The 26,536-nt window shown below is 41.8% G+C and overlaps 1 protein-coding gene across 1 annotated transcript in view; it reads right to left on the bottom strand.

Moving 5' to 3' along the window:
• The window catches only part of LOC110533713 (E3 ubiquitin-protein ligase Siah2), a 41,970-nt gene extending 25,229 nt beyond the window's left edge, over positions 1 to 16,741 (bottom strand). Inside the window, exon 1 of the mRNA XM_021618177.3 lies at positions 15,234 to 16,741. Within this exon, the coding sequence (XP_021473852.1) occupies positions 15,234 to 15,632 (399 nt within the window). The 5' untranslated portion in view covers positions 15,633 to 16,741. The remainder of the gene's footprint in view (positions 1 to 15,233) is intronic.
• Positions 16,742 to 26,536: the final 9,795 nt, after the last annotated feature.

The following is a 26,536-nucleotide window of genomic DNA, read 5'->3' as shown; positions in this document are numbered from 1 at the left end:
ACAAAAGGACCATCTAACGTCATGTCAGTGATTCTCTCGTAAACACAGGTGTGAGTGTTGACGAGGACAAGGCTGGAGATCACTCTGTCATGCTGATTGAGTTTGAATAACAGACTGGAAGCTTCAAAAGTAAGGTGGCGCATGGAATCATTGTTCTTCCTCTGTCAACCATGGTTACCTGGAAGGAAACATGTGCCTTCCTCATTGCTTTACACAAAAAGGGCTTCACATGCAAGGATATTTCTGCCAGTAAGATTGCACCAAAATCAAACATTTATCGGACCATCAAGAACTTAAAAGATAGTGGTTCAATTGTGGTGAAGCAGGCTTCAGGGCGCCCAAGAAAGTCCAGCAAGTGCCAGGACCGTCTTCTAAACTTGATTCAACTGCGGGATCGGGGCACCACCAGTACAGAGCTTGCTCCGGAATGGCAGCAGGCAGGTGTGAGTGCATCTGCACGCACAGTGAGGAGAAGACTTTTGGAGGATGACCTGGTGTCAAGAAGGGCAGCAAAGAAGCCACTTCTCTCCAGGAAAAACATCAGGGACAGACTGATATTCTGCAAAGGTACAGGGATTGGACTGCTGAGGACTGGGGTAAAGTCATTTTCTCTGATGAATCCCCTTTCCGATTGTTTGGGGCATCAGGAAAAAAGCTTGTCCAGAGAAGACAAGGTGAGAGCTACCATCAGTCCTGTGTCATGCCAACAGTAAAGCATCCTGAGACCATTCATGTGTGGGGATGCTTCTCAGCCAAGGGAGTGGACTCACTCACAATTTTGCCTAAGAACACAGCCATGAATAAAGAATGGTACCAACACATCCTCCGAGAGCAACTTCTCCCAACCATCCAGGAACAGTTTGGTGATGAACAATGCATTTTCCAGCATTATGGAGCACCTTGCCATAAGGCAAAAGTGATAACTAAGTGGCTCGGGGAACAAAACATCAATATTTTGGGTCCATGGCCAGGAAACTCCCCAGACCTTAATCCCATTGAGAACTTGTGGTCAATCCTCATGAGGCGGGTGGACAAACAAAAACATACAAATTCTGACAAACTCCAAGCATTGATTATGCAAGAATGGGCTGCCATCAGTCAGGATGTGGCCCAGAAGATAATTGACAGCATGCCAGGGCGGATTGCAGAGGTCTTGAAAAAGAAGAGTCAACACGGCAAATAGACTCTCTGTTACAATTTCATGTAATTGTCAATAAAAGCCTTTGACACTTATGAAATGGTTGTAATTATACTTGAAAATAAGAATTTGTTCTTAACTGACTTGCCTAGTTAAATAAAGGTCAAATAAAAAAATACTTCAGTATACCATAGTAACATCTAACAAAAATATCTAAAGACACTGAACCAGCAAACTGTGTGAAAATTAATATTTGTGTCATTCTCAAAACTTTTGGCCACGACTGTACACTCCCTAACACTGGGGTAGGAAACCCTGTTCCTGGAGTGCTGCAGGTACTACAGGATTGTGTTCCAACTAGGCACCACACCTGATCAGCTGAGCTAATTATTCAGTTCAGTGATTACCTAAATTCAACACACCTGGTCTTCCAGGTCAATTATATCAAAAACATGAAGTGCCTGCGGCACTCCAGGACCATGGTTGCCTGCCCTACCGTATATACATCAGTACAATATGTTATTGGGATGGAATGGGATTTTTAGACATACAAGTTCAATAGATTTATCCAAGGGAAAGCATATTACACTACTGGGGCAATCAATACACGCAAACAGACAGGGTTGCAGGGAGGCTGAGATGTTATATGACTCAGGCTAGAGTAGGCTTCTCCAACCCTTTTCCTGGAGAGCTACCGTCCAGTAAGTTTTTGTTCCATCCCTAAACTAGTGCACCCGATTCTAATAATTAGCTGGTTGATAATCTGAATCAGGTTGGTTACAACTGGGGTTGGAGCGAAAACCTACAGGAGGGTAGCTCTCCAGGAACAGGGTTGTAGAGACCTGGGCTAGAGACTCTACCTCAACTATATCCCCAAGTCCTCATCAACAAAGAAACACACCTGTCAATCACAGCGCTGACACACACACACACACACACACAGGAGAGCAACACTTCAGAGGGGAGAGGGGATGCTGGATTGTCACTCTGCCAGCGCTTCTTTGCAAGAACACACGCACACACACATCTGTAGACATGAGGGAGACATGAGGAGAATGTGTTCGTGGATAGGATGAGATGAGATTTTCAGGTTGACTGAGTGTGAAATGTAGATGATGGCTTTGAGAAGGAAAGCAGAGGAGAGGCAGGGAAAGACTGAGGAGAGAGAAGAAAAGAGTACTTAAGTGTCTGCTCCCAATCCAGTTTCATTAAATCACACACTTAAGATAGCAGTAGTGAGATCCAGACAGCTAATGCTAGCTTAATCAAATCCCCATTAGAAACACCCATGGTGAGACAGCTCATCATACTACATCTTCCCTGCATGAGTTATTATAAACTCACTTTTTATTGGCAATTCCATTTCATTTCCAAATTATGACTATCCTTTAAATTGGTGGTCTAAAAAAAAAAACACTGCTTTGCAGTTCTGGTTCCCTCCAGTAGGAGATTGTGGCGCTAGACATATTGCTGTAGAGAGCAGCTGATTAACCTCTCTAGGGTATGTGGGACGCTAGCGTCCCACCTGGCCAACATCCAGTGAGATTGCAGAGCGCCAAATTCAAATACAGAAATACTCATTATAATAATTCAGAAAAGATACAACTATTTTACATAGGTTTAAAGATGAACTTCTTGTGTATCCAACCACGGTGTCAGATTTAAAAAATGCTTTACGGCAAAAGCATACCGTACAATTATTTGAGAACATAGCCCAGCAGACAAATCATTACAAACAGTAACCAGCCAAGTAGAAGAGTTACACAAGTCAGAAATATAGATAAAATGAATCACTTACCTTTGAGGATCTTCATATGGTTGCACTCAGAAGTCATTCATTTATTCAATAATTGTTCCTTTTGTTCAATAAATGTTCCTTTTGTTCAATAAAGTCTATTTTTTTCCAAAAACCTCCATTTTGTTGGTGTGTTTTCTGCAGTAATCCACATGCTCAAATGCAGTCACAACAGGCACACAAAAAATCAAAATTGTATCCGTAAAGTTCGTAGAAACATTTCAAACGATGTTCATTATCAATCCTCAGGTTGTTTTTAGCCTAAATAATCGATAATATTTCAACTGGACAATAATGCTGTCAATATAAAAGGTAAACAAGAAAGGCACTCTCTTGGTCGCACGCATGAAAAAGCTCTGTGACACGGCAGGGTCCACTCATTTAGACTGCTCTTACTCCCTCCCTTTTCAGAATACAAGCCTGAAACAATTTCTAAAGACTGTTGACATCTAGTGGAAGGCATAGGAACTGCAATTTGAGTCCTAAATCAATGGATACTGTAATGGCATTGAATAGAAAAAGAAATCCTACTTCCTGAATGGATATTTCCCAGATTTTCGCCTGCCAAATCAGTTCTGTTATACTCAGACACTATTTTAACAGTTTTGGAAACTTTAGAGTGTTTTCTATCCAAATCTACCAATTATATGCATATCCTATCTTCTGGGCCTGAGTAGAAGGCAGTTTAATTTGGGAACGATTTTCATCCAAAATTCCAAATGCTGCCCCCTACCCTAGAGAAGTAAATTCCCTGAAAATCAACCACAACAAACATTGTGCCTTCCTACTTCCTAACACCTCACTTGGCTTTCGACATCCTACATACTTAAAAATGCAAACACAAAAAAACAAATTCATAAATTAATGCAAAATGTATGCAATGATTCACTCAATAAATAGCCCACTCAAATAATCCAAAAACATCCAAAGTGGGGAAGCAGCTAACTCTACTGTAAAACACACCAACTGAACAGCCGTTCCATCTACAACACAGCTGAGCTTTACTACCATACATCAGCCCTGCTCATACACACACCTCAGCAGGAGTCCTACTCTATCGATTTTAAAGGGATAGTTCACCCAAATTACATTTTGATTTATGAACAGGGTTTGACAGCAATCCATGCTTTCATTTACTTCTCTGGCACTGTTTTCAAATGCTAATGTTTTAGTATTTGTGGCACAAATACCATTCAAGTCATGGGACCAACATTAGCATTTTTCGCGCATCAATCCAATAAAAAATAAATAACAATAGAAACTCAGTCACATAGATGATTTGAACATGATGTGCGAAAAATGATAATATTGGTCCAATGACTTGATGGGATTTGTGCCACAAATGCTAAACATTAGCAATTGAAAACTGTGCCAGCCACTGCCAGGGAAATTAAACCAAAGCCTGGATTGCTGTTATACCTTGTTCATACCTTGACTGCTAACAGAATAAGGAAACCAATGTGTCATTGTATTTCGGGAGAACTTTCCCTTTAACAACACCACTGCCTCCTGTGACCACTGACCCATACACTGATGTTAGTGAAACACACACACACACACACACACACACACACACACACACACAGTGAGTGCCTGCTCCCTGTGTCTCAGGGAGCAGAGGAGTATGCAAAGCAGATGTCACATTGCCTGCTTCTAAAAATAACATGGGGTCATAGAGGCAGAATGGTAGTGTAGGATCAGTGAGCCCGTCATTAGTGTTAGCATGCAATGGAGCGCAGGAGTGACTAGTCAGGCCAGCACAGCGCTACAGGGCACGCAACCACAAGGGGGATGCTGCAGGGTGGAATGACCAGACTTAATTTGACAGCACCTCATAACCACTCATTCAATACACACCTGACACATCCAATTAAAATGTGTACTGTGTTTGGATAATCAATCAATAAATATATGAAAGACAAATCTCAACCTGCTAACAGTGTTGCTTCTCCCAAAAAGAGAATGTTCCCGACAACCCTTGCACCGTGAAATCAGACTATAAACTATTCTCGGTCTCATCACAGATCTCATAAACCGGGTCTAGGTCTGGGTCACCCTGCTCTAACTCTCCTGAGTCTAGGGCTAATTGCCTGGAAAGAAATTGAAAAGCAGATTTATAATATTGGTGCCGGACAATTGTCCGTGAGAAGAAGAAAAATATCCCGTTGCGAAATCATGCTTTTTAGCCTATTAATTGATGGAAATACATTTGACTGGTCATATATAAATCGGTCTATAGGTTAATTTGCATAATTTAGTGGAATTAAACTGGCGCGTTTGTACAGTATATTCTTTACGTATCTTATTTATCACACGTGTAAGCCTACAGTATACAGATACATAGCCTTTGAGTGGAAAATCTGTCAGACAACGCAAGAGCTGCTGTTGGTGCTGAAGCATCTTGTGGTGCTTTCAAGACAAATGATTTGACCAAAAATATGGTCAAATCATGTCGTCCGTAATAGGGATGCATGATATATCGGTGAACATATCGGAATCGGCCGATATTAGCTAAAAATGCCAACATTGGTATTGGCCCGATATCTAGTTTAATGCCGATGTTAAAAACCGATGTCAAAGTGCACTAATCCTTAATGTGGCTAGCTTCACATAGATGGGTCCGACCACCATTAATCAAAAAAGAACTGTCTTATAAATTAGGGTTATTTTAGATGATGACATCTAGCTATATAGTCAGCTAGCTAACTATAGCTACTGAAACGCATGTCGTTTTGCTATGTTTTTGGGGAAGAACATAGTTTTCATCCATGAGCTAGCTAGCTTTTTTTTATGACCAGCACTGTAGGTGCGCTAGACAACTTTACCAGTATCATAGCATATGTATCGATGAATCGTTGTGACATATGAAATACGAGTTAAAGTGTTATCAATGTGTAAAAACTACGTAAAAAATGTATGAACAGTTAAATTATGTGATGTGCAATCATATTCAGATCCCGATTGGTCAACAAGCTTATTTGACGTGTATCTTTTTTGACACATTCCATAGAAATCCTGGTTGAGAACGAAACAATGGAAGAATTGAACAACAAAACAACACAGCAAGTAAGTGAAAGAAATAGGTTTTGATTATGTTCTACTGGTAACAGGGACATACGTAAATGCCAACAAAAGAATTTTTGCGTCAGTGTGGTGTGTGTAACCTTTATTTAACTACGCAAGTCCGTTAAGAACTCATTTTTCTTTACAATGACGGCCTACCCGGCTGACGCTGGGCCTACCCGGCTGACGCTGGGCCAACTGTGTGCCGCCCTATGGGACTCCCAATCACGGCCGGATGTAATACAGCCTGGATTCTAACCAGGGACTGTAGTGACCACTCTTGCACTGAGATGCAGTGCCTTAGACCGCTGCGTCCATGTGTGTGAGTGTTAAATAGTTAACTGTACTAGAATGCTTAAAACGCCGCTAAAATGTTTAAATATCGGTTATCAGTACCGTTTTTTTTTGGCAAGGCAAATATTGTATATATCGGATATCGGTATTGGCCAAAAACGTCATATCGGTGCATCACTAGTCGGTAATCTTCAGGTCAGAAAGTTAGAGCTCTAGAAAGAGGCTTGAGTTGCCGAGTTGGAATTCCAAGTTAGATGACCGTCCAAAACTAGTTTTCCCAATCGAAGTTAGTTTTTTCCCCAGTTCCTAGTGGTCTTTCCTAGTTCCCAGTTGTTTTGAAGAGGCATAAAACAGCAACGGAAGGCAGGCTTCATCAGCGTCACAACACTTTGCAATGAGCTGAAAACATATACTTAATTTAATGTTTTAATACATATTATGAGGCATGTCCTTACCTTGCTTCAAAGTAGCCTATTAGTTCCCCTGTCCTCTAATGTGGGGTTCAGATTATTAATTATGAGATTGGGGATTGGAGGCTTTGCACAAGGTGAGTGAGTGTGTGTCTGGGAGGACATGTGTGTTAGAGGGTTTGTGTGTAGGCCTACCTGTTGTGTGTGAGTGAGCGAGAATGAAACATTATTATGGTGCAAATGCCACTCCTAGTATGTATAGGTTAATTTGGTTAGTGTCTGTGGTCCTCTGGCTGCTGCAATCAGGCTCTGCCACTCTGAATTCACTCAGATAAGGGATGTGATTAAAGGGGTGCAGAAAGGATGAAATTAGGTATTTGTCTGTTTACTTGTAGCCAATGATAAACCCCATCAGGAAGCCAGGCAGTTGAGTGCAGGCAATGCACAGTGTGTGTAAACAACAACAAACCGCAGAGGAACCGGTCCAGAATAGATGGGACTCCTACCCAAAATAAACTGTCAGTCCATGCAGGCAGGAAGGCAGGCCTGGGGCTCCTCATATCCATGTCTAATCCCATTACACAGTGTGGCCGCTGCAGGCCAAACTCAGAGACTGTTACAACACTTGTTACAACACTAATACCAGGAGAGAGGAAAGGGCTTGGCTTGAAAAAGTCCAAAAGACATTAAAAGTAGTTACATAAAACAGAGCTCACTGGATAGAGGAGGATGTCCAAAAAGCATATCAGAGATGTAGCCTAAATATGGAGCTGCTCCTGAGGAAATGGACCTGCATATAAACACCATATAACACAGTGGAGCAGTGGACTGCAGCTTTAGAGAAGGTAAACACAGCCATTCTGATGAACCATTACTGGTAGAACAAGAGCTGTAATGTCTAGGTTTGGATCCTGTGCTGTTGTCTGTCATAGGGATACCTGTCCCCAGTGGAGGTTAGAGAGGGTTAAGGTTTTGACTAGGGCTCGCACAAATAGTGTATAACTGACGGTAATGGATGAAGACTGTCATGAAAATAAAATAACAGTCATAATAACAAGTAGAAATAGAATGAACAGAACAGGCTTGGAACCTCTGACCCTGGCAATTTGACTGGTAAAATCATGGGTACAATCACAATGGCTGTCTGGTATTGCGAAGCAATCAACTCAAATCAAATTTTATTTGTCACATGCGCCGTGAAATGCTTATTTACAAGCCCTTAACAAAGCTGTTTTAAGAAAAAAGGGATAAGAAAAACAAATAATTAAAGAGCAGCAATAAATAACAATAGAGGGGCTATATACAGGGGGTAAAGGTACAGAGTCCACGTGCGGGCGCATCGGTGTCGAGGTCATTTAAGTAATATGTACATGTAGGTAGAGTTATTAAAGTGACTATGCATAGATAATAACAGTGGGTAGCAGCAGGGTAGAAGGAGGGGGGGACAGTGCAAATAGTCTGGGTAGCCATTTGATTAGCTGTTCAGGAGTCTTATGGCTTGAGGGGTAGAAGCTGTTTAGAAGGCTCTTGGACCTAGACTAGGCACTCTGGTACCGCATGCCGTACGGTAGCAGACAAAACAATCTATGACTAGGGTGGCTGGAGTCTGACAATTGTTAGGGCCTTCCTCTGACACCGCCTGGTGTAGAGGTCCTGGATGGCAGGAAGCTTGACCCCGGTGATGTACTGGGCCGTACGCACTACCCTCTGTAGTGCCTTGCAGTCGGAGGCCGAGGAGTTGCCGTATCAGGCAGTGATGCAACCCGTCAGGATGCTCTCGATGGTGCAGCTGTAGAACCTTCTGAGGATCTGAGGACCCATGACAAATATTTTCAGTCTCCTGAGGGGGAATAGGTTAGCTTCAGCGTGTAAATCAGCTAGAAAGATGTGTCGACATTGAGTAATTGTCTCTGGCCCCCTCCCAGTTAGGGGGAGTGATGAGCTCTACAGCAGAGTCTCACAACTCAATCGCTGGTTGAAAACTGTTTTCTGCCCCTCCCAAAAGATAGGATTTGTAGATAATTGGCCCTCTTTCTGGGACTCACCCACAAACAGGACCAAGCCTCACCTGCTGAGGAGTGACGGACTCCATCCTGGCTGGAGGGGTGCTCTCATCTTATCTACCAACATAGACAGGGCTCTAACTCCTCTAGCTCCACAATGAAATAGGGTGCGGGCAGCAGGCTGTTAGCTTAGTGGAGTCTGCCACTAGCACAGGCAGTGTAGTAAGCTCAGCTATCCCCATTGAGACCGTGTGTGCCTCGACCTAGGTTGGGCAAAACTAAACATGGTGGTGTTCGCCTCAGCAATCTCACTAGTCTCATAAAGACCTCACATCTCAAAATAGGGCTACTTAATGTTAGATCCCTTACTTCAAAGGCAGTTATAGTCAATGAACTAATCACAGATCATAATCTTGATGTGATTGGCCTGACTGAAACATGGCTTAAGCCTGATGAATTTACTGTGTTAAATGAGGCCTCACCTCCTGGTTACACTAGTGACCATATCCCCAGTGCATCCCGCAAAGGCGGAGGTGTTGCTAACATTTGTGATAGCAAATTTTAATTTACAAAAAAAAAATGACGTTTTCGTCTTTTGAGCTTCTAGTCATGAAATCTATGCAGCCTACTCAATCACTTTTTATAGCTACTGTTTACAGGCCTCCTGGGCCGTATACAGCGTTCCCCATTGAGTTCCTTGAATTCCTATCGGACCTTGTAGTCATAGCAGATAATATTCTACTTTTTGGTGACTTTAATATTCACATGGAAAAGTCCACAGACCCACTCCAAAAGGCTTTCAGAGCCATCAGCGACTCAGTGGGTTTTGTCCAACATGTCTCTGGACCTACTCACTGTCACAGTCATACTCTGGACCTAGTTTTGTCCCATGGAATAAATGTTATGGATCTTATTGTTTTTCCTCATAGTCCTGGACCATCGGACCACAATTTTATTTTATTTATATACTATCATGTTTGCAATTGAAACAAATTATTTGCTCAGACCCCAACCAAGGAGCATCCAAAGTCGTGCTATAAATTCCCAGACAACACAAAAAATCCTTGATGCCCTTCCAGACTCCCTCTGCCTACCCAAGGACGTCAGAGGACAAAAATCAGTTAACCACCTAACTGAGGAACTCAATTTAACCTTGCGCAATACCCTAGATGCAGTTGCACCCCTAAAAACATTTCTCATAAGAAACTAGCTCCCTGGTATACAGAAAATACCCGAGCTCTGAAGCAAGCTTCCAGAAAATTGGAACGGAAATGGCGCCACACCAAACTGGAAGTCTTCCGACTTGCTTGGAAAGACAGTACCGAAGAGCCCTCACTGCTGCTCGATCATCCTATTTTTCCAACTTAATTGAGGAAAAAAAGAACAATCCAAAATGTATTTTTGATACTGTCGAAAAGCTAACTAAAAAGCAGCATTCCCCAAGTGAGAATGGCTTTCGTTTCAGCAGTAATAAATTAATGAACTTCTTTGAGGAAAAGATCATGATTATTAGAAAGCAAATTACGGACACTTTAAATCTGCGTATTCCTTCAAAGCTCAGTTGTCCTGAGTCTGCACAACTCTGCCAGGACCTAGGATCAAGAGAGACACTCAAGTGTTTTAGTACTATATCTCTTGACACAATGATGAAAATAATCATGGCCTCTAAACCTTCAAGCTGCATACTGGGCCCTACTCCAACTAAACTACTGAAAGAGCTGCTTCCTGTGCTTGGCCCTCCTATGATGAACATAATAAACAGCTCTCTATCCACCGGATGTGTACCAAACTCACTAAAAGTGGCAGTAATAAAGCTTCTCTTGAAAAAGCCAAACCTTGACCCAGAAAATATTTAAAAAACTATCGGCCTATATCGAATCTTCCATTCCTCTCAAAAATTGTAGAAAAAGCTGTTGCACAGCAACTCACTGCCTTCCTGAAGACAAACAATGTATATGAAATGCTTCAGTCTGGTTTTAGACCCCATCATAGCACTGAGACTGTACTTGTGAAGGTGGTAAATTACCTTTTAATGGCATCAGACCGAGGCTCTGCATCTGTCCTCGTGCTCCTAGACCTTAGTGCTGCTTTTGATACCATTGATCACCACATTCTTTTGGAGAGATTGGAAACCCAAATTCTACTTTTAAACAGACAAAACAGAGATGCTTGTTCTAGGTCCCAAGAAACAAAGAGATCTTCTGTTGAATCTGACAATTAATCTTAATGGTTGTACAGTTGTCTCAAATAAAACTGTGAAGGACCTCGGCGTTACTCTGGACCATGATCTCTCTTTTGACGAACATATCAAGACTGTTTCAAGGACAGCTTTTTTCCATCTACGTAAACATTGCAAAAATCAGAAACTTTCTGTCCAAAAAATGATGCAGAAAAATGAATCCATGCTTTTGTTACTTCTAGGTTAGACAACAGCAATGCTCTACTTTCCGGCTACCCGGATAAAGGACTAGATGAACTTCAGTTAGTGCTAAATACAGCTGCTAGAATCCTGACTAGAACCACATTTTTTTCATCATATTACTCCAGTGCTATCCTCCCTACACTGGCTTCCTGTCAAGGCAAGGGCTGATTTCAAGGTTTTACTGCTAACCTACAAAGCATTACATGGGCTTGCTCCTACCGATCTCTCTGAGTTGGTCCTGCCGTACATACCTACACGTACGCTACGGTCACAAGACGCAGGCCTCCTAATTGTCCCTAGAATTTCTAAGCAAACAGCTGGAGGCAGGGCTTTCTCCTATAGAGCTCCATTTTTATGGAATGGTCTACCCATGTGAGAGACACAAACTCGGTCTCAACCTTTAAATCTTTACTGAAGACTCATCTCTTCAGTGGGTTATATGATTGAGTGTAGTCTGGCCCAGGAGTGTGAAGGTGAACGGAAAGGCTCTGGAGCAACGAACCGCCCTTGCTGTCTCTGCCTGTCCGGTTCCCCTCTTTCCACTGGGATTCTCTGCCTCTAACCCTATTACAGGGGCTGAGTCACTGGCTTACTGGTGCTCTTTCATGCTGTCCCTTCGAGGGGTGCGTCACTTGAGGGGGTTGAGTCACTGATGTGATCTTCCTGTCTGGGTTGGCGCCCCCCCCTTGGGTTGGGCCGTGGCGGAGATCTTTGTGGGCTATAGTCGGCCTTGTCTCAGGATGGTAAGTCGGTGGTTGAAGATATCCCTCTGGTGGTGTGGGGCTGTGCTTTGGCAAAGTGGGTGGGGTTATATCCTTCCTGTTTGGCCCTGTCCGGGGGTATCATCGGATGGGGCCACAGTGTCTCCTGAACCCTCCTGTCTCAGCCTCCAGTATTTATGCTGCAGTAGTTTTTGTATCGGGGGGCTAGGGTCAGTTTGTTATATCTGGAGTACTTCTCCTGTCCTATCCGGTGTCCTGTGTGAATTTAAGTATGCTCTCCCTAATTCTCTCTTTCTCTCGGAGGAGGACCTGAGCCCTAGGACCAAGCCTCAGGACTACCTGGCATGATGACTCCTTGCTGTCCCCAGTCCACCTGGCCATGCTGCTGCTCCAATTTCAACTGTTCTGCCTGCGGCTATAGAATCCTGACCTGTTCACCGGACGTGCTACCTGTCCCAGACCTATTATTTGACCATGCTGGTCATTTATGAACTTTTGAACATCTTGGCCATGTTCTGTTATAATGTCCACCCGGCACAGCCAGAAAAGGACCACCCCTCATAGCCTGGTTCCTCTCTAGGTTTCTTACCAGGTTTTGGCCTTTCTAGGGAGTTTTTCCTAGCCACCGTGCTTCTACACCTGCATTGCTTGCTGTTTGGGGTTTTAGGCTGGGTTTCTGTACAGCACTTTGAGATATCAGCTGGTGTACGAAGGGCTATATAAATCAATTGGATTTGATTTGGTTTGTTGTGCCTGTCTTGGTGTGCTTGGACCATGTTAGTTCGTTGGTGATGTGGGCGCCAAGGAACTTGAAGCTCTCAACCTGCTCCACTACAGCCCTGTCGATGAGAATGGGGGCATGCTCGGTCCTTCTTTTCCTTTAGTACACAATCATCTCCTTGGTCTTGATCAAGTTTATAGAGAGGTTGTTTTCCTTGCACCACATGGTCAGGTCTCTGACCTCCTCCCTATAGGCTGTCTCATCGCTGTCAGTGATCAGGCCTAGCACTGCTGTGTCATCGGCAAACTTGATGATGTTGGAGTGTCGTGCCTGGCTATGCAGTATTGAGTGAGAAGGGACTACAAGAGGGGACTGAGCACACACCCCTGAGGGGCCCCCATGTTGAGGATCAGCATGGCCAATGTGTTACCTACCCTTACCACCTGGGGGCAGACCGTCAGGAAGTCCAGGATCCAGTTGCAGAGGGAGGTGTTTTGTCTCAGGGTCCTTAGCTCGTCTGGTAGGCTTGTGTCACTGGTCAGCTCTCGGCTGTGCTTCCCTTTGTAGTCTGTAATAGTTTGCAAGCCCTGCCACATCCGACAAGCGTCAGAGCCGGTGTAGTAGGATTCAATCTTAGTCGTGTATTGCCGCTTTGCCTGTTTGATGGTTCGTTGGAGGGCATAGCGGGATGTCTTATATAGGAGTCCCGCTCCTTGAAAGTGGCAGCTCTACCCTTTAGCTCAGTGCGAATGTTGCCTGTAATCCATGGTTTCTGGTTGGTGGTGTACTCCTCAATGCCATCGGAAGAATCCCGGAACATTTTCCAGTCTGTGCTTACAAAACAGTCCTGTAGTTTAGCATCTGCTTCATTTGATCACTTTTTTATAGACCGAGTCACTGGTGCTTCCTGCTTTAATAATTTCCATGGTAATGTACAATGTTCATTCAAAATATGTTAACTGATGTGGCTCAAGCAATGGAATGTATTCTTTGGTTGATTAAACTAACATTACAATCACAGCACATATTTTAGCACATATTTTACTTCCTGCTTTGCTCCTATGGGTACACTCACAATGGCCGCCAGTCCACCCATTATGCAAATATTTACATGGATGGGGATGCTCGTTTTATTCATTCCATTTCTATGGTAGCACATGCAGTCATTTTTTTTTTGCTATTCGAATAGTATTGGCTTTCCAATTATCGTCGTCCAAAACTCCATGACTGTCACAGCCTTAGTTTCTATGTTGATACTACTGAGAAATTAAGATTGTTTCACTGATTACTGGTAGGCACGGATCCACACAGCCCTCAAACGTTAGTCTCTGCAGGCCTGGGTGCTGCGCCAGAAGCCTTAGCACCCCACCGAAAACACCTGAGGACAAATAACTGCCTGTATATCCATCCACCACATTACTGACCCAGCCCTTCATCTCTTTATACCCCCTTCTCACTCTTCTTCTCTCTCTGACAGAGCCTTTAGCCCTCCCAGGGAAAGAGGATGAAGCAGGGATCATCTTTGACAAGATTGTAGCACCACAGAGCGTGGATACAACTTGAATGCCTCCGTAATGCAATCAGAGCACCATTACAGAGCAGGAGCGACTACTTGCCTGACTGACAGAGAGAGGAGATACAAGAGCTGCTGTGTTTTTCACACTACTATAAAGAAGAGAGCTTGACTGAATGGGTTCAAGCAAGCATGAATGAGGGTAGTGAGAGCCAATGTAATTGTACACATGAAACCTGCTCTGTTTAGAATGTGGGAATCCAAAGGGTGCATCAATGTGTATGTAGGCATCTGATCTGTGTGTGTATTGTGAGGCTGTCGTCACCATGTAAAGTGTGCAATCGTCAGGGTGTGTTTGTTTGTATGGGTTTATGTTGCTGTTTTTCACACAGATAAGTTTACCTCAATCACTCCACTCAGTGACCTCTGACCCTCAGGACCCTGGGATATTGAGCAATAAGTGTGATGACATCTGCACCATTGAACGTCTTGATTTCATAACTTTTAAAAGTATTTTGATCATACAAGACCGTGTGAATGATTAAGCTGATTTACAGAATGCGCTGTGGGTGATTCACTCAAAGTCAATGACAACATATTTGGCCCTTATGACAACACAACATACTTTATCTGGCCATAACGTTTGTCTGAACTAAGGTTTCTTGCACTTTGCCAGGCATTATTGAATGTTGTGGTCGGTTCAATTCTGATCTTCTCTGATAATTACATGCCAAGTGACTAACCATGACAACAACACAATATTGATCATAACTAGCTGCTTCACTGTTGCAGTTAAGAATATGCACCTGTAGTGACCCATGTGTGGCAACAACTCCTAAACCTTCTCTGCTTAGTTCGAGTACACTTTGTCTGTTTCGGATTAATGTATAGCTAAGTACACAAGTACAATATACCAGAAGAGATCTGATGGGACAGACACGACAGCCTAGCGATTTACAAACATGCATCATCATCCCAACAGCAACATGTTTTGATCTCAGGACGAGAGCGCACGAGGTGCTCGCACACCTACTTGTCAAAGTGTGCGCGAGCTAAGTAGCTAGGCTATCTACTACATGGCAATAAGTACAACACGCTAGCTAGTCATGTAACTGCATATATCGGCTTCAACGCATGTCCGTCTTTATTTACCTTACAAGGAAACGGTAGAGTAGAAGCAACTTTTTCCATAGCCAAGTTCCTGATACTCGGGGTGAGAGGGCCGCGACAAGTCGGACAACAACTCAGCTTTTGACGACATTGGTTGCAAACAAGATGTCCGGCCTGGCATTGCAGAATCGGTGGCAGAACGTAGTCAAAACAAACCGGGCACTCGAACAAGGCTGTAAGTTCAGCAGATTGTCCATGTAGCGATGCTGAGGGCAAGGCAACAGCAGCGACAGGTAGAGCCGAGCCAGACCCGGCCACAGCTCCTACTCCGGCCGCTGCAGCTGAGGCAGCAGCTCCCCCCGAACCGCCGTGCTTTCCTCCGCCTGCTTTCCCGGAACCGAGTCCTCCGCCCCCACCGCCCGCAGAGGACGGGCGGCTCATATCGATTAGTTCAGTTCTTTAGGATAAACCCAGCGCGGAGTCTGAAGCCCAGATTCCTGTTTACGCACTCCTCTGAGTGGCATTCAGACTACGCTCCAAGAAATCTCCAAGCCCCCGGGAACAGAACATGGTGTCTGAGTTTGACAGAAAGCAGAAAGCCCATTGGAGAGCATGGTTTGGACTGACAGCTTCTGCACCAATTAGAAAGTGTGCCTGGGTGGTTACGTAATGCGCACTGTGCACACAACAGACATGTTGACATGTAGTCACAGACAGAGCCTAAACCGTAATAAGCGAGAATTGTTTGCTGATAAAGACGATGTGATACCCTCTATATGCAATATTCCAGTCAAGGAAAAAGTAACATACATTGGGATTACCATATCTAAGGATCAACAGGAAAGATGCTCATTAAATGTTATACCTATTATTGAAAAAAACTAAAAGAAGTTGAACCATTGGTTGCAGAAGGATTTATCCTTGGAAGGTCGAGTCTTGCTTTCTAAAGCTGAAGGTATCTCCAGACTTACTTATGCAGCCTTATGCATCCCTTTATCTTGACAACAAAATAGGTAAAGCAGTTGACCAGGTGCTTTTCAACTTCACCTGGAAAAATCATACACATTATATTAGGAAATCTGTCATTATGAACTCATATGAATATGGTGGCCTCAATTTTTTATATTTTCCTACTTTGAATAACACATTTAAGATAAGTTGGGCTAAACATTTTTTAAAGAATCCAACTTCAATTTGGAATTTCATCCCCCATTATATCTTCTTCCGTTTTGGTGGCCTCAATTTTATGTTACTTTGTAACTATAACATTGATAAGATTCCTGCAAAATGATATGCTTTTCATAGACAAGTATTCATAGCGTGGTCGTTAATATATAAACAGAATTTTTCCCCGCGTAGGTATTTCATTTGGAACAATAAGGACATTTTGTATAGAAACAAGTCTTTATTTTTTAAGAATAGGTTCAATAATCATATCTGCTGGTGAGTCAACTTTTTAATGCAGAAGGATTGTTAATCAATTATTATCAAATCAAATGTATTTATATAGCCCTTCGTACATCAGCTGATATCTCAAAGTGCTGTACAGAAACCCAGCCTAAACCCCAAACAGCAAGCAATGCACGTGTAGAAGCACGGTGGCTAGGAAAAACTCCCTAGAAAGGCCAAAACCTAGGAAGAAACCTAGAGAGGAACCAGGCTATGTGGGGTGGCCAGTCCTCTTCTGGCTGTGCCGGGTGGAGATTATAACAGAACATGGCCAAGATGTTCAAATGTTCATAAATGACCATGGTCAAATAATAATAATCACAGGCAGAACAATATCCCTGTAACACCTAGAGAGTTCGCCATAGTCTTTGATGCTATTCCATCTGGAACTCTCATGTTATTTAGAGGTGTAGCCAGACCTCACCTTCTTGACCTACCCTCGCTTAATCCAGTGGACTCTCCAATAGGGAAAATATGTTTCTTCTTGCTACCTCAGAACAGCAGATCTATACGTGCTTTATTTCAAAGGGATATTGTATCCATTCCTTATGTCACAAGTTACTGGAATACATTGGTCACTAATATCTGTTGGGAAAAAGTCTGGTTATTACCAAACAAATACTTGCTTGTTAACAAGGTCAAAGAGGTCTCTTTCAGAATGATCCATAAGTATTACCCTGCGAACCTGAAGAAACTCAAAAAATACATTAACATTGATTGTACTTTTTGTGTTGAGCATCCAGAAACAGTTTTGCATTTATTTTGACACTGTCTACTTGTAAAACAATTATGGAAAGATATTCACAGTTTTATAACTGTTAATATTCTTGATGACTTTTGTGTGTTTATGGGAGAATGTGCTGCTCGGTTTCCTTAACTATAATAAAGACAAAGAAAAACAATTTTACCTCATAAATCTAATTATGCTAATGGAAAATTTTCATATTCATAAATGTAAATGCACTAATAAAAAAACACTCTTCTGTGTTTTCTATAAGGAATTTGAGCAATTAAGACCATTCTATATTCTTCTAATAAGAAAGCTGTTAAAACAATCAATGTGTGCATCTTTTAAGGTCTTTGTATAATCTGTAATTTGTTGTACCCCCTAGCATATGTTATCATTGTCTATTTATGTACTTTTTGTATGTATACAGACTTTTCTACATTGGTAATAAAATAATATATATTTATTTTTTTAAATAGTGACAGATAGAACATTTATTTTTATTTTTTATTAAACAGTAACATGCTAAACACAAAAAACAGAACAGCCAGAGGGATTCCACAAAGAAGTAAGAAAGAGAAAAAAATACAAATCCACATTATATCAATTCAAATACAGACATGGAGCGAAGACATTTCGTTTTGTATAAGTTTGAATTATGTTATAAATAGTTTTCCAAGTCTGATAAATAAAATTAAGAAAATAGTATTTTTCTTCATAAATGTTGATTTGTGTATGAACATTTTTCCTAATAAAATAAAGAGATTTATGATATACTCACGTTCAATTGTAGAATCAGTATAGTAAAATATGTCAAACTTAGATATTTCAATGGTTGTATGCATTTTGTTGCCAAGATTTAATTTTACATGATTTCAGAACACTTCACTATGTAAACAATGACAGAATAAGTGAATAAGTGTTCAATAGATTCAGCTTCTAGTTCACAAAAACTGCATTCACTGATAACATCAGGTGTATATTTAGCTATTACACGGATAGAATCTATGGATAATCTTAAAGGAGATCTCCTTTACTTTATTGGTCACCATACATTTGTTGTCAGGTGCGTGAATGAGGACCCAAAAGCGAATTAACAAAACAGAGTTTCTTTAATGACGAAACACACGTAGGCTCAGATGGACAGGCAGATTCCGACAGGACAGGACAAGGTTAGATGAACAGGCAGATTCCGACAGGACAGGACAAGGTTGCAGCAAACACGACGATAGTCTGGTTCAGGCATGAGTAACACAAACGAGAATCCGACAAAGACAGAAGCAGAAACAGAGAGAGATATAGAGACCTAATCAGAGGGAAAAAGGGAACAGGTGGGAAAAGGGGTGAACGAGGTAGTTAGAGAAGACAAGGAACAGCTGGGGGAAAGAGGGGAAGAAAAGGTAACCTAATACAACCAGCAGAGGGAGACAGGGTGAAGAGAAAGAACAGGAACAGGACACAACATGACAATACATGACATTTGTGTGGTGTGAGCCAAGCACGGCGCCAGTTTACATCAAACGATGAAGCCCAACAAAATATCACAGAAGGAATAGACTTCCTGTAGAAAATATCCCTTAATTGTACGGGGTGCATACTGGCGGCAAAGAAGTCAGACGCAGGAGAGCAAAAACTGTGTTTCCAACGGCGCAGTTTAATAATAAAAACCCACCGGAAACCATAACAATCAATAAATGGGTACAAAACCCGCCGCACACCAGACATAACATGCACAAGCACTTACAATAAACAATACCGGACAAGGACATGGGGGGAACAGAGGGTTAAATACACAACATGTAATTGATGGGATTGAAACCAGGTGTGTGGGAAGACAAGACAAAACAAATGGAAAATTAAAGTTGGATCGGCAATGGCTAGAAGACCAGTGACGTCGACCACCGATAACCAAACTTCTAATGCTTAAGACAATCAAAGACAAAATTGTGACTTACGGTATCAAACGCTTTCTGAAAATCCAAAAATAAGATAACAGGGAAGTCATCCAATAGATCACAATACTCAACCAAATCTAACACCAGCCTCAGATTATTAGATATGTGGCGCCCTTTCATAAACCCTGATTGACATTCATCAATCAGATCATTCAAGCAAGACTTTAACCTTTTCGCAAGGATTGAGGCGATAATTTCATAGTCGTTATTTATGAGCGTGATTGGATGCCAAGTATCAATATTTAAGAGATCCTTGTGTGGTTTAGGTATAAGAGTAATAACCCCTTGCTTCAGAGAGGCAGGTAGTTCTCCCTTCTTGAAAGCCTCCTTAAAGGTTTCAAGTAAAAATGTTGTTATTTCTTCAGAGAAGGTTTTGTCAAATTGAGAGGTTGAGCCATCACAACCTAGAGATTGACAACAAGACCAATTGAATTCTTCCCTAACCGAGTTAACATTCTCTATAGAATCAATGAGATCCTTAGAGACACTCAAATTGTTATCTAAGGAGTAAAGATTCTCATAAAACTTAGTGGTAAAGTCTGATAACAACTCTCTATCCACAGTGGTTACCCCATTAATCTTACATTTCCGAAGTGTGTTCCCCTCTAGTCTTTTCCAAATGAAAAAAAGTATCTACTGTTCTTTTCGTATTTTTCAAGTCATTGCTGGATCTTATGCAGGCTCTTCTATCCTTTTCCTCATAAAATGTATCTAGTTGATTCTGTAAATCATTAAATGTTGTTTTCTCATTAAGATCAAGATGCTCAATCTCTGTGATATCCGCAATTGTCTTAGAGAGTTCAGCTACCTCACATCTCCTTCTTAAAGCAAGCCGTTTTCCATAAGTAATACAGGCTGAGCGGATACAAAGTGTCAGCAGTTCCCAATATTTCCCATATTCTGCATTAGATGTAGCTAAATTTCAGTGAACAGAAATTAGATTCTTAATCACATTTTTTAAATCATCATGCAATAGCAATGAGTTATTTAATTTCCAATAACCACCAGAGTATTTCTTATCATCATAACTGCACATTCTTACAGTCAACCAGTATTTTTACCTCTAGAGTGTTGGGCTCAAGACTAGAGGTTATCACCCACAAGTCAATTCTTGATTGTAGTGAACGATCTCTATTATTCCACGTGTATTGTTTCTCTACAGGGTTTTTAACTCTCCATATGTCAATTGAGTACACACAGATAGAACCTACCTCAGTGTAAAATCTTTGATGTAGTCAAATCAAATCAAATCAAATGTATTTATATAGCCCTTCGTACATCAGCTGATATCTCAAAGTGCTGTACAGAAACCCAGCCTAAAACCCCAAACAGCAAGCAATGCAGGTGTAGAAGCACGGTGGCTAGTCATCTTCTTTGAATATATCTTGGCGGATCCCAACCAACGTTTCAGATGCATCTACCGCCACCTACTGCCCTGGAGAGTGAGGCCAGCCTCATATTACTATCCTGCAGTATATTCTCCTACCTAGCCCTTTACTGATAAAATAGCATAAATCCCTACTAACCGCCCTCATCCCATCTACCGACCCAAAATAGCACCTAAACCCCATCCCTGTCCAAAGTCAAAAAATTCACAATAGGGGAGAGTGGGGTAAGTTGAACCAAAGGGTTAGTTAACCAAAGGGTTAGTTGAGCCACCCCTTGTTTCTAGGAAACCATACACAAAATTAATCATACAACTAAATATTTAAGAAGGGGTCTTCATTTCATTGCGTCTGTGATGGAAAAAGTGGTAAGCAAGTTTGACTTTGTGAAAGAAAACCGATTTTCACAAAGTCAAATGAATGTATTGTGTCATGATGGTTGTATCTAAACCAAAGTAGATTGTTTTAAGATAGTTGGGTTGTCTCTATAAGCTACAATATGAGGTCCTAAGCCAAGCATTAAAGTGCATCATTGTCGCTGTGTGGCTAATATCGTCAAAATGTTGGCCTTGGGGTAAATTGAGCCAATGGCTGTCACCTTAGAGAGCCTTTTTATTTCTCTCTTTGGTTACGTCGGGGTGTGATTTGGGTGGGCATTCTAGTTTGTCTATTTCTTTGTTGGCCGGGTATGGTTCCCAATCAGAGACAACGATAGACAGCTAAGCTGCCTCTGATTGGATACCCGACTAACAAAGAAATAGACATTGGGGATCATGCTTAGGCAGCCCTTTTTCACACCTTCAGTTGTGGGAATATAGCTTTACGTTCGTTATTGTATTTTGTTGTTTTTCAGTGTTATTTTTAATAAAGACAAATGTACGCCTACCACGCTGCACCTTGGTCTCCTTCTATCAACGGACGTAACAATGGCCACCATATACCATACAAATGATTACATTTTGATTACCTATGCATAGTATGTTTGCAATGTGTGATTCATACGAACTCAAGATTCAACTCAAGTGCATTTTTATGGTTACAGAGCAGACATCATGCCCTGTGTATGAAAATGTAAAACATGCAAGGGTTTAGTGCCCCTTGAGGTTCCTGAGAGAGCAAGAAAGTGATAGAAGAGAAGAAGTCCATTTGAGCAGCAGCACAGTAGCGGTGTGTGGGTAAAATCACTGACTAAGGCAGCTCCAAAATACAGGTGTTTTAGCCTAGCTCAGTGCTTTCTGTGGTGGTGGGGCAGCTAGCAGAAAATATGGAGTGTAGGGGTTGGTAATGTTCTCTAGTTGCGCCGTGATTGGCTCAGTGTTCTGTCACTCATGGGGGCATTACGTCAACACAAAATCTACAGGGAGAGTGCGACAATTCAAACACATTGGGTGCTGCCGTAGAGTTACATTAGAAGTGCCCATCCAAGAAGGCTCAAGGTCATTGGCCACAGATAAAAAGATGTCATATTATGTTATATCTACAGTAGCTTTGATTGAACTGATCATGTCAACATCATACTTTCAAAATCTTAGCAGGCTAGCAGTCATCATCATGAATCAAGTCGACAGTCTACTGGCAAATCCTTTTCAAGCCTTGTCATATGAAGAGAAATGATGATGAGAAATTATAGATAAAATGTATCGGTGCTCATCGGCCATTGGACATAAACATTACACAACAAGTTGGGAAATGCAAATTCAACAATGAGTGGTTTGGAAGGAATCAGTAGCTAACTGCAAGCGCTGCAAAGCAATCACTAACCTGCTATTCAGTGGAGTGGGTGTGTGGTCCAAGTCTGGGTTTAAGGGTCTCTTTTCCAAGCTTAAAATGATAAACATTCAACATTGGCCATGGTGTCAATCCAGCATGACTTCTGTCCCATTCAAAATAACTGGAAACTCGGAACAGGGAAATCTCAGATTTCAGTGAATTCAAAACAACTGGGAACTCAGAAAAAAATTAGCTCCAACTGGGAAAATATGTTTTGAACGGTCATCCAACTCGGAATTCCAACTCGAGAACTCGGGCCTCTTTCTAGAGCTCCAACCTGAACATCACTGATGGCATGATTTGACCTTGTTTTTTTCCCAGTTTCCCAGTTGTCTTGACAGCACCATAACTCCAGAGAATGCCAGACCTTGATCACAAAGTTTGATGACAAAATTTGCCCATGTAGGACCGACGCGCCACCTTACTGTTCAAGTGAGCACAGCACAACAACGGTGAGTCCAAAAATGTATTGTATGCTGCTGCATTAATGATGTAATATGCCAGGGAGATATGTATTCTGTAGCTAAGAAGGTAATACTAAGTGTATGTTGTGTAGTAAGCTGTTAGTAGCCCATGTGCCTCATCCTAATCATTTCTCTAAATAGCCTGTTTTAGAGAAATGTCCTCATCGAATATTGTAAGAGCTTTCATCTGCTTATATTCCCCCTTTATTTATCCTACAGTTCTGACTTGGTGTACATGGAGAATACTGTAAGAACGGCCCATGTTCTGAATTCTGTCGCTGTACATTTCAAAAGTGCTGAACAAATAGCTATAGTAACTTCCTAGCTCACTCATTAATGTCTTAATTTAAATTACGGTTCGCCTGTTATCCGCTCGTCGTCCCCGTATGCCATAGTTTGTACATCTCAATTGTCAGTAGAAACCACATTTGTTTAAGCAAGTCAGCCATATCAGCTATGTTTTTTTAAAGGCAGTAAATGAGGCTGAATGATCTTTCCCTGTCAGACAAGGCTCCGCTGATAGCCAGGTGTAGCACTGGTAAGGATTAACTCTATGGTGCTGAAAAGAAAGCTATGCTGTTGGGACAGCTTTATGTTGGCGCTAACAGTTTGTGGGCGCCCTTTGTCACTGTTATAGAGCAATTAATGTATTGTTTAGTGTTGTGGCTTTGCTGGCATGCACCAAAAAAAAAATTGGTTTGTTTGCCCCGCTAAGATTGACATGCTAAAATTGCCACTGTAATCAACATAAGCTAAATATGATGTGACTGTCCACGGTTCTGATTTCTGTATGCGTGTGTGCGTTCGTACAAGTAGAAACACATGTTGACTCACCCTACTTGTAGAGAAATGTCAATACCATCCTCCTCTTTCATGTTTATGAAACAGTCTATCACTCTGTCATACAGTATACACTGTTTTGCTGTCCTAGGCTACCTGGCTAAAATGTTTGCTCGCTAGCCTATCTTCCATTCATAGGCAACGTTAGCTAGTTAACATTAGGCTTATTTTTAAATGTTTTACTTTAACCTTTATTTAACTATACATCTAGTTATGTATTGAACTTCCATCCTCTCAGGCCAGGGGCACAACAATGTATGAATTAATGGTTAGATCAGAATCATTGTTATAATTATTGACCAGTACGGAGAATTAAGTAAAAGTCCATATCCCCATCTCCATCCATGGCTAATTTAGGAAACTGACAATTTTAGCTGGGCTGGCTAACTAGCCACCGGAGGACAACAACACAACCAGATGCAACAATTCAAATTTCTGACTTATGCTCTCCATGGGATTTGATAGGAGTGATGTCAAATCCAAGCTGGCTTGCCTTGACACTTTTTGTTGGTGCGCCAGGACCATTCACAATTGAGCTCGCTCAGTTTAGCTCAACGTTGATTGGCACATTTTTTATAAATTTTTTATCGACGGTGGCTAAATGCCTACTGGCTTCCCTTGCCTTCAATGCTATGGGTGGCAACAATGTCATACTCATTTGGACCAGACAGCATCAGATAGATGGCCTACACATAGAGAGACCTCTTGCGAATTGAAGGAAAATTATGAAACACAGAGAGACGCAAGATACATTCTATTATAATTTTAAATTGAATTTAAAAAAAAATATTGTTGGAAGCCTGGCTTCCCTTGGCAGCCATGAATATACGCCACTGCAGAAGCAAGGGATGAAAAATAGACTGAATGACACTGTATGGCTCAGTTGGTAAAACATTGCATTTGCACCGCCAAGGTTGTGGGTTCGATGCCTGGGGCCACCCATACGTAAACTGTATGCAAGCATGACTGTACGTGGCTTTGGATAAAAGCGTCTGATAAATGGCAAATATATAGTGAAGTACATTGATAAAAAAAGTTAACAAACACATACCTGCGCGAAGGACTGGCTATAATAGAGTATCAGAGGCAGACAAGGTCTTATCTGATGACTCTGAGTCTGAGCTTGCTAAGAATCTTGAGTACCGGTTTCATGGGCTTAGTAGCCTCAAATGCAGTGAATTTCAAACACAGATTCAACCACAAAGACCAGGGATGTTTTCCAATGATTTGCAAAAAAGGGCACCGATTGGTAAATTTGTAAAAATAAGAAAAGCAGACACGGAATATCCCTTTGAGCATGGGGAAGTTATTAATACACTTTCAATGGTGAATCAATACACCCAGTCACTACAAAGATACAGGCCTCCTTCCTAACTCAGTTGCCGGAGAGGAAGGAAACCGCTCAGGGATTTCACCATGAGGTCAATGGTGTCTTTAAAACAGTTACAGAGTTGGTAGAGTGGCCAGACTGAAGCCACTTCTCATTAAAAGGCACATGACATCCCGCTTAGAGTTTGCCAAAAGGCACCTAAAGGACTCTCAGACCATGAGAAACAAGATTCTCTGGTCTGATGAAACCAAGATTGAACATCTCTGGAGAGACCTGAAAATAGCTGTGCAGCGCCGCTCCCCATCCAACCTGACAGAGCTTGAGAGTGTCCGCAGAGAAGAATGGGAGAAACTCCCCAAATACAGGTGTGCCAACCTTGTAGCGTCATACCCAAGAAGACTCAAGCCTGTAATCACTGCCAAAGGTGCTTCAACAAAGTACTGAGTAAATGGTCTGAATACTTATGTAAATGAGATATTTCCGTTATTTGTTTTGCTTTGTCATTATGGGTTATTGTGTGTAGATTGATGAGGGGGAAAAAAGTATTTAATCAATTTTAGAATAAGGCTGTAACCTAACACAATGTGGAAAAAGTCAAGGGGTCTGAATACTTTCCGAATGCACTGTAGGTATTCCTCTTATCTAGGTGGGTGAGGTTAGTGTTGAGTGCAATCGAGATTTCATAGTCTACGGATCTGTTGGGGCGGTATGCAAATTGCAGTGGGTCTAGGTCAGGATTCCCCAACTGGTGGCCCATGGGTGATTTTATTTAGCCCCCCAAGTTTCCTTTCAAACAATTAGGATTTTACTTTTTTAATCTGTTCCAAAGTATTCCCATGCTAACAGAGATATACACTGAGTGTACAAAACATTAGGAACACCTGCTCTTTCATTGACAGACTGACCAGATGAATCCAAGTGAAACCTATGATCCCTTATTGATGTCGCCTGTTAAATACACTTCAATCAGTGTAGAGAGGTGACAGGTTAAAGAAGGATTTTTTAACCTTGAGATTATTGAGACTTTGAATGTGTATGTGTGCCATTCAGAGGTTGAAGGGGCAAGACAACATATTTAAGTGCCTTTGAATGGGATATGGTAGTAGGTGCCAGGCGCACCAGTTTGAGTGTAACAAGAACTGTAGCGCTGCTGGGTTTTTCACACTCAACAGTTTCCTGTGTGTATCAAGAATGGTCCACCACCCAAAGGACATCCAGCCAACTGTGAGAGGCATTGGAGTTAACATGGGTCAACATCCCTGTTGGATGCTTTCGACACCTTGTAGAGTCCATGCCTTGATGAATTCTGGCTGTTCTGAGCGCAAAGGGGGTTGCAACTCAACATTAGGAAGGTGTTACTAAGGTTTTTTACACTCAGTGTATGTGATCCTATACAGTAAGCAAGAAATTATGTTTCAGTCAAAT

This window comes from Oncorhynchus mykiss, chromosome 10 (genome assembly GCF_057628025.1).
Source record: "Oncorhynchus mykiss isolate SJ-2025 chromosome 10, ASM5762802v1, whole genome shotgun sequence".
In the NCBI taxonomy this organism is placed as follows: Eukaryota; Metazoa; Chordata; class Actinopteri; order Salmoniformes; family Salmonidae; genus Oncorhynchus; species Oncorhynchus mykiss.
The sequence above is the reverse complement of the archived record's forward strand: the minus strand, read 5'-3'. Positions and strand labels throughout refer to the sequence as shown.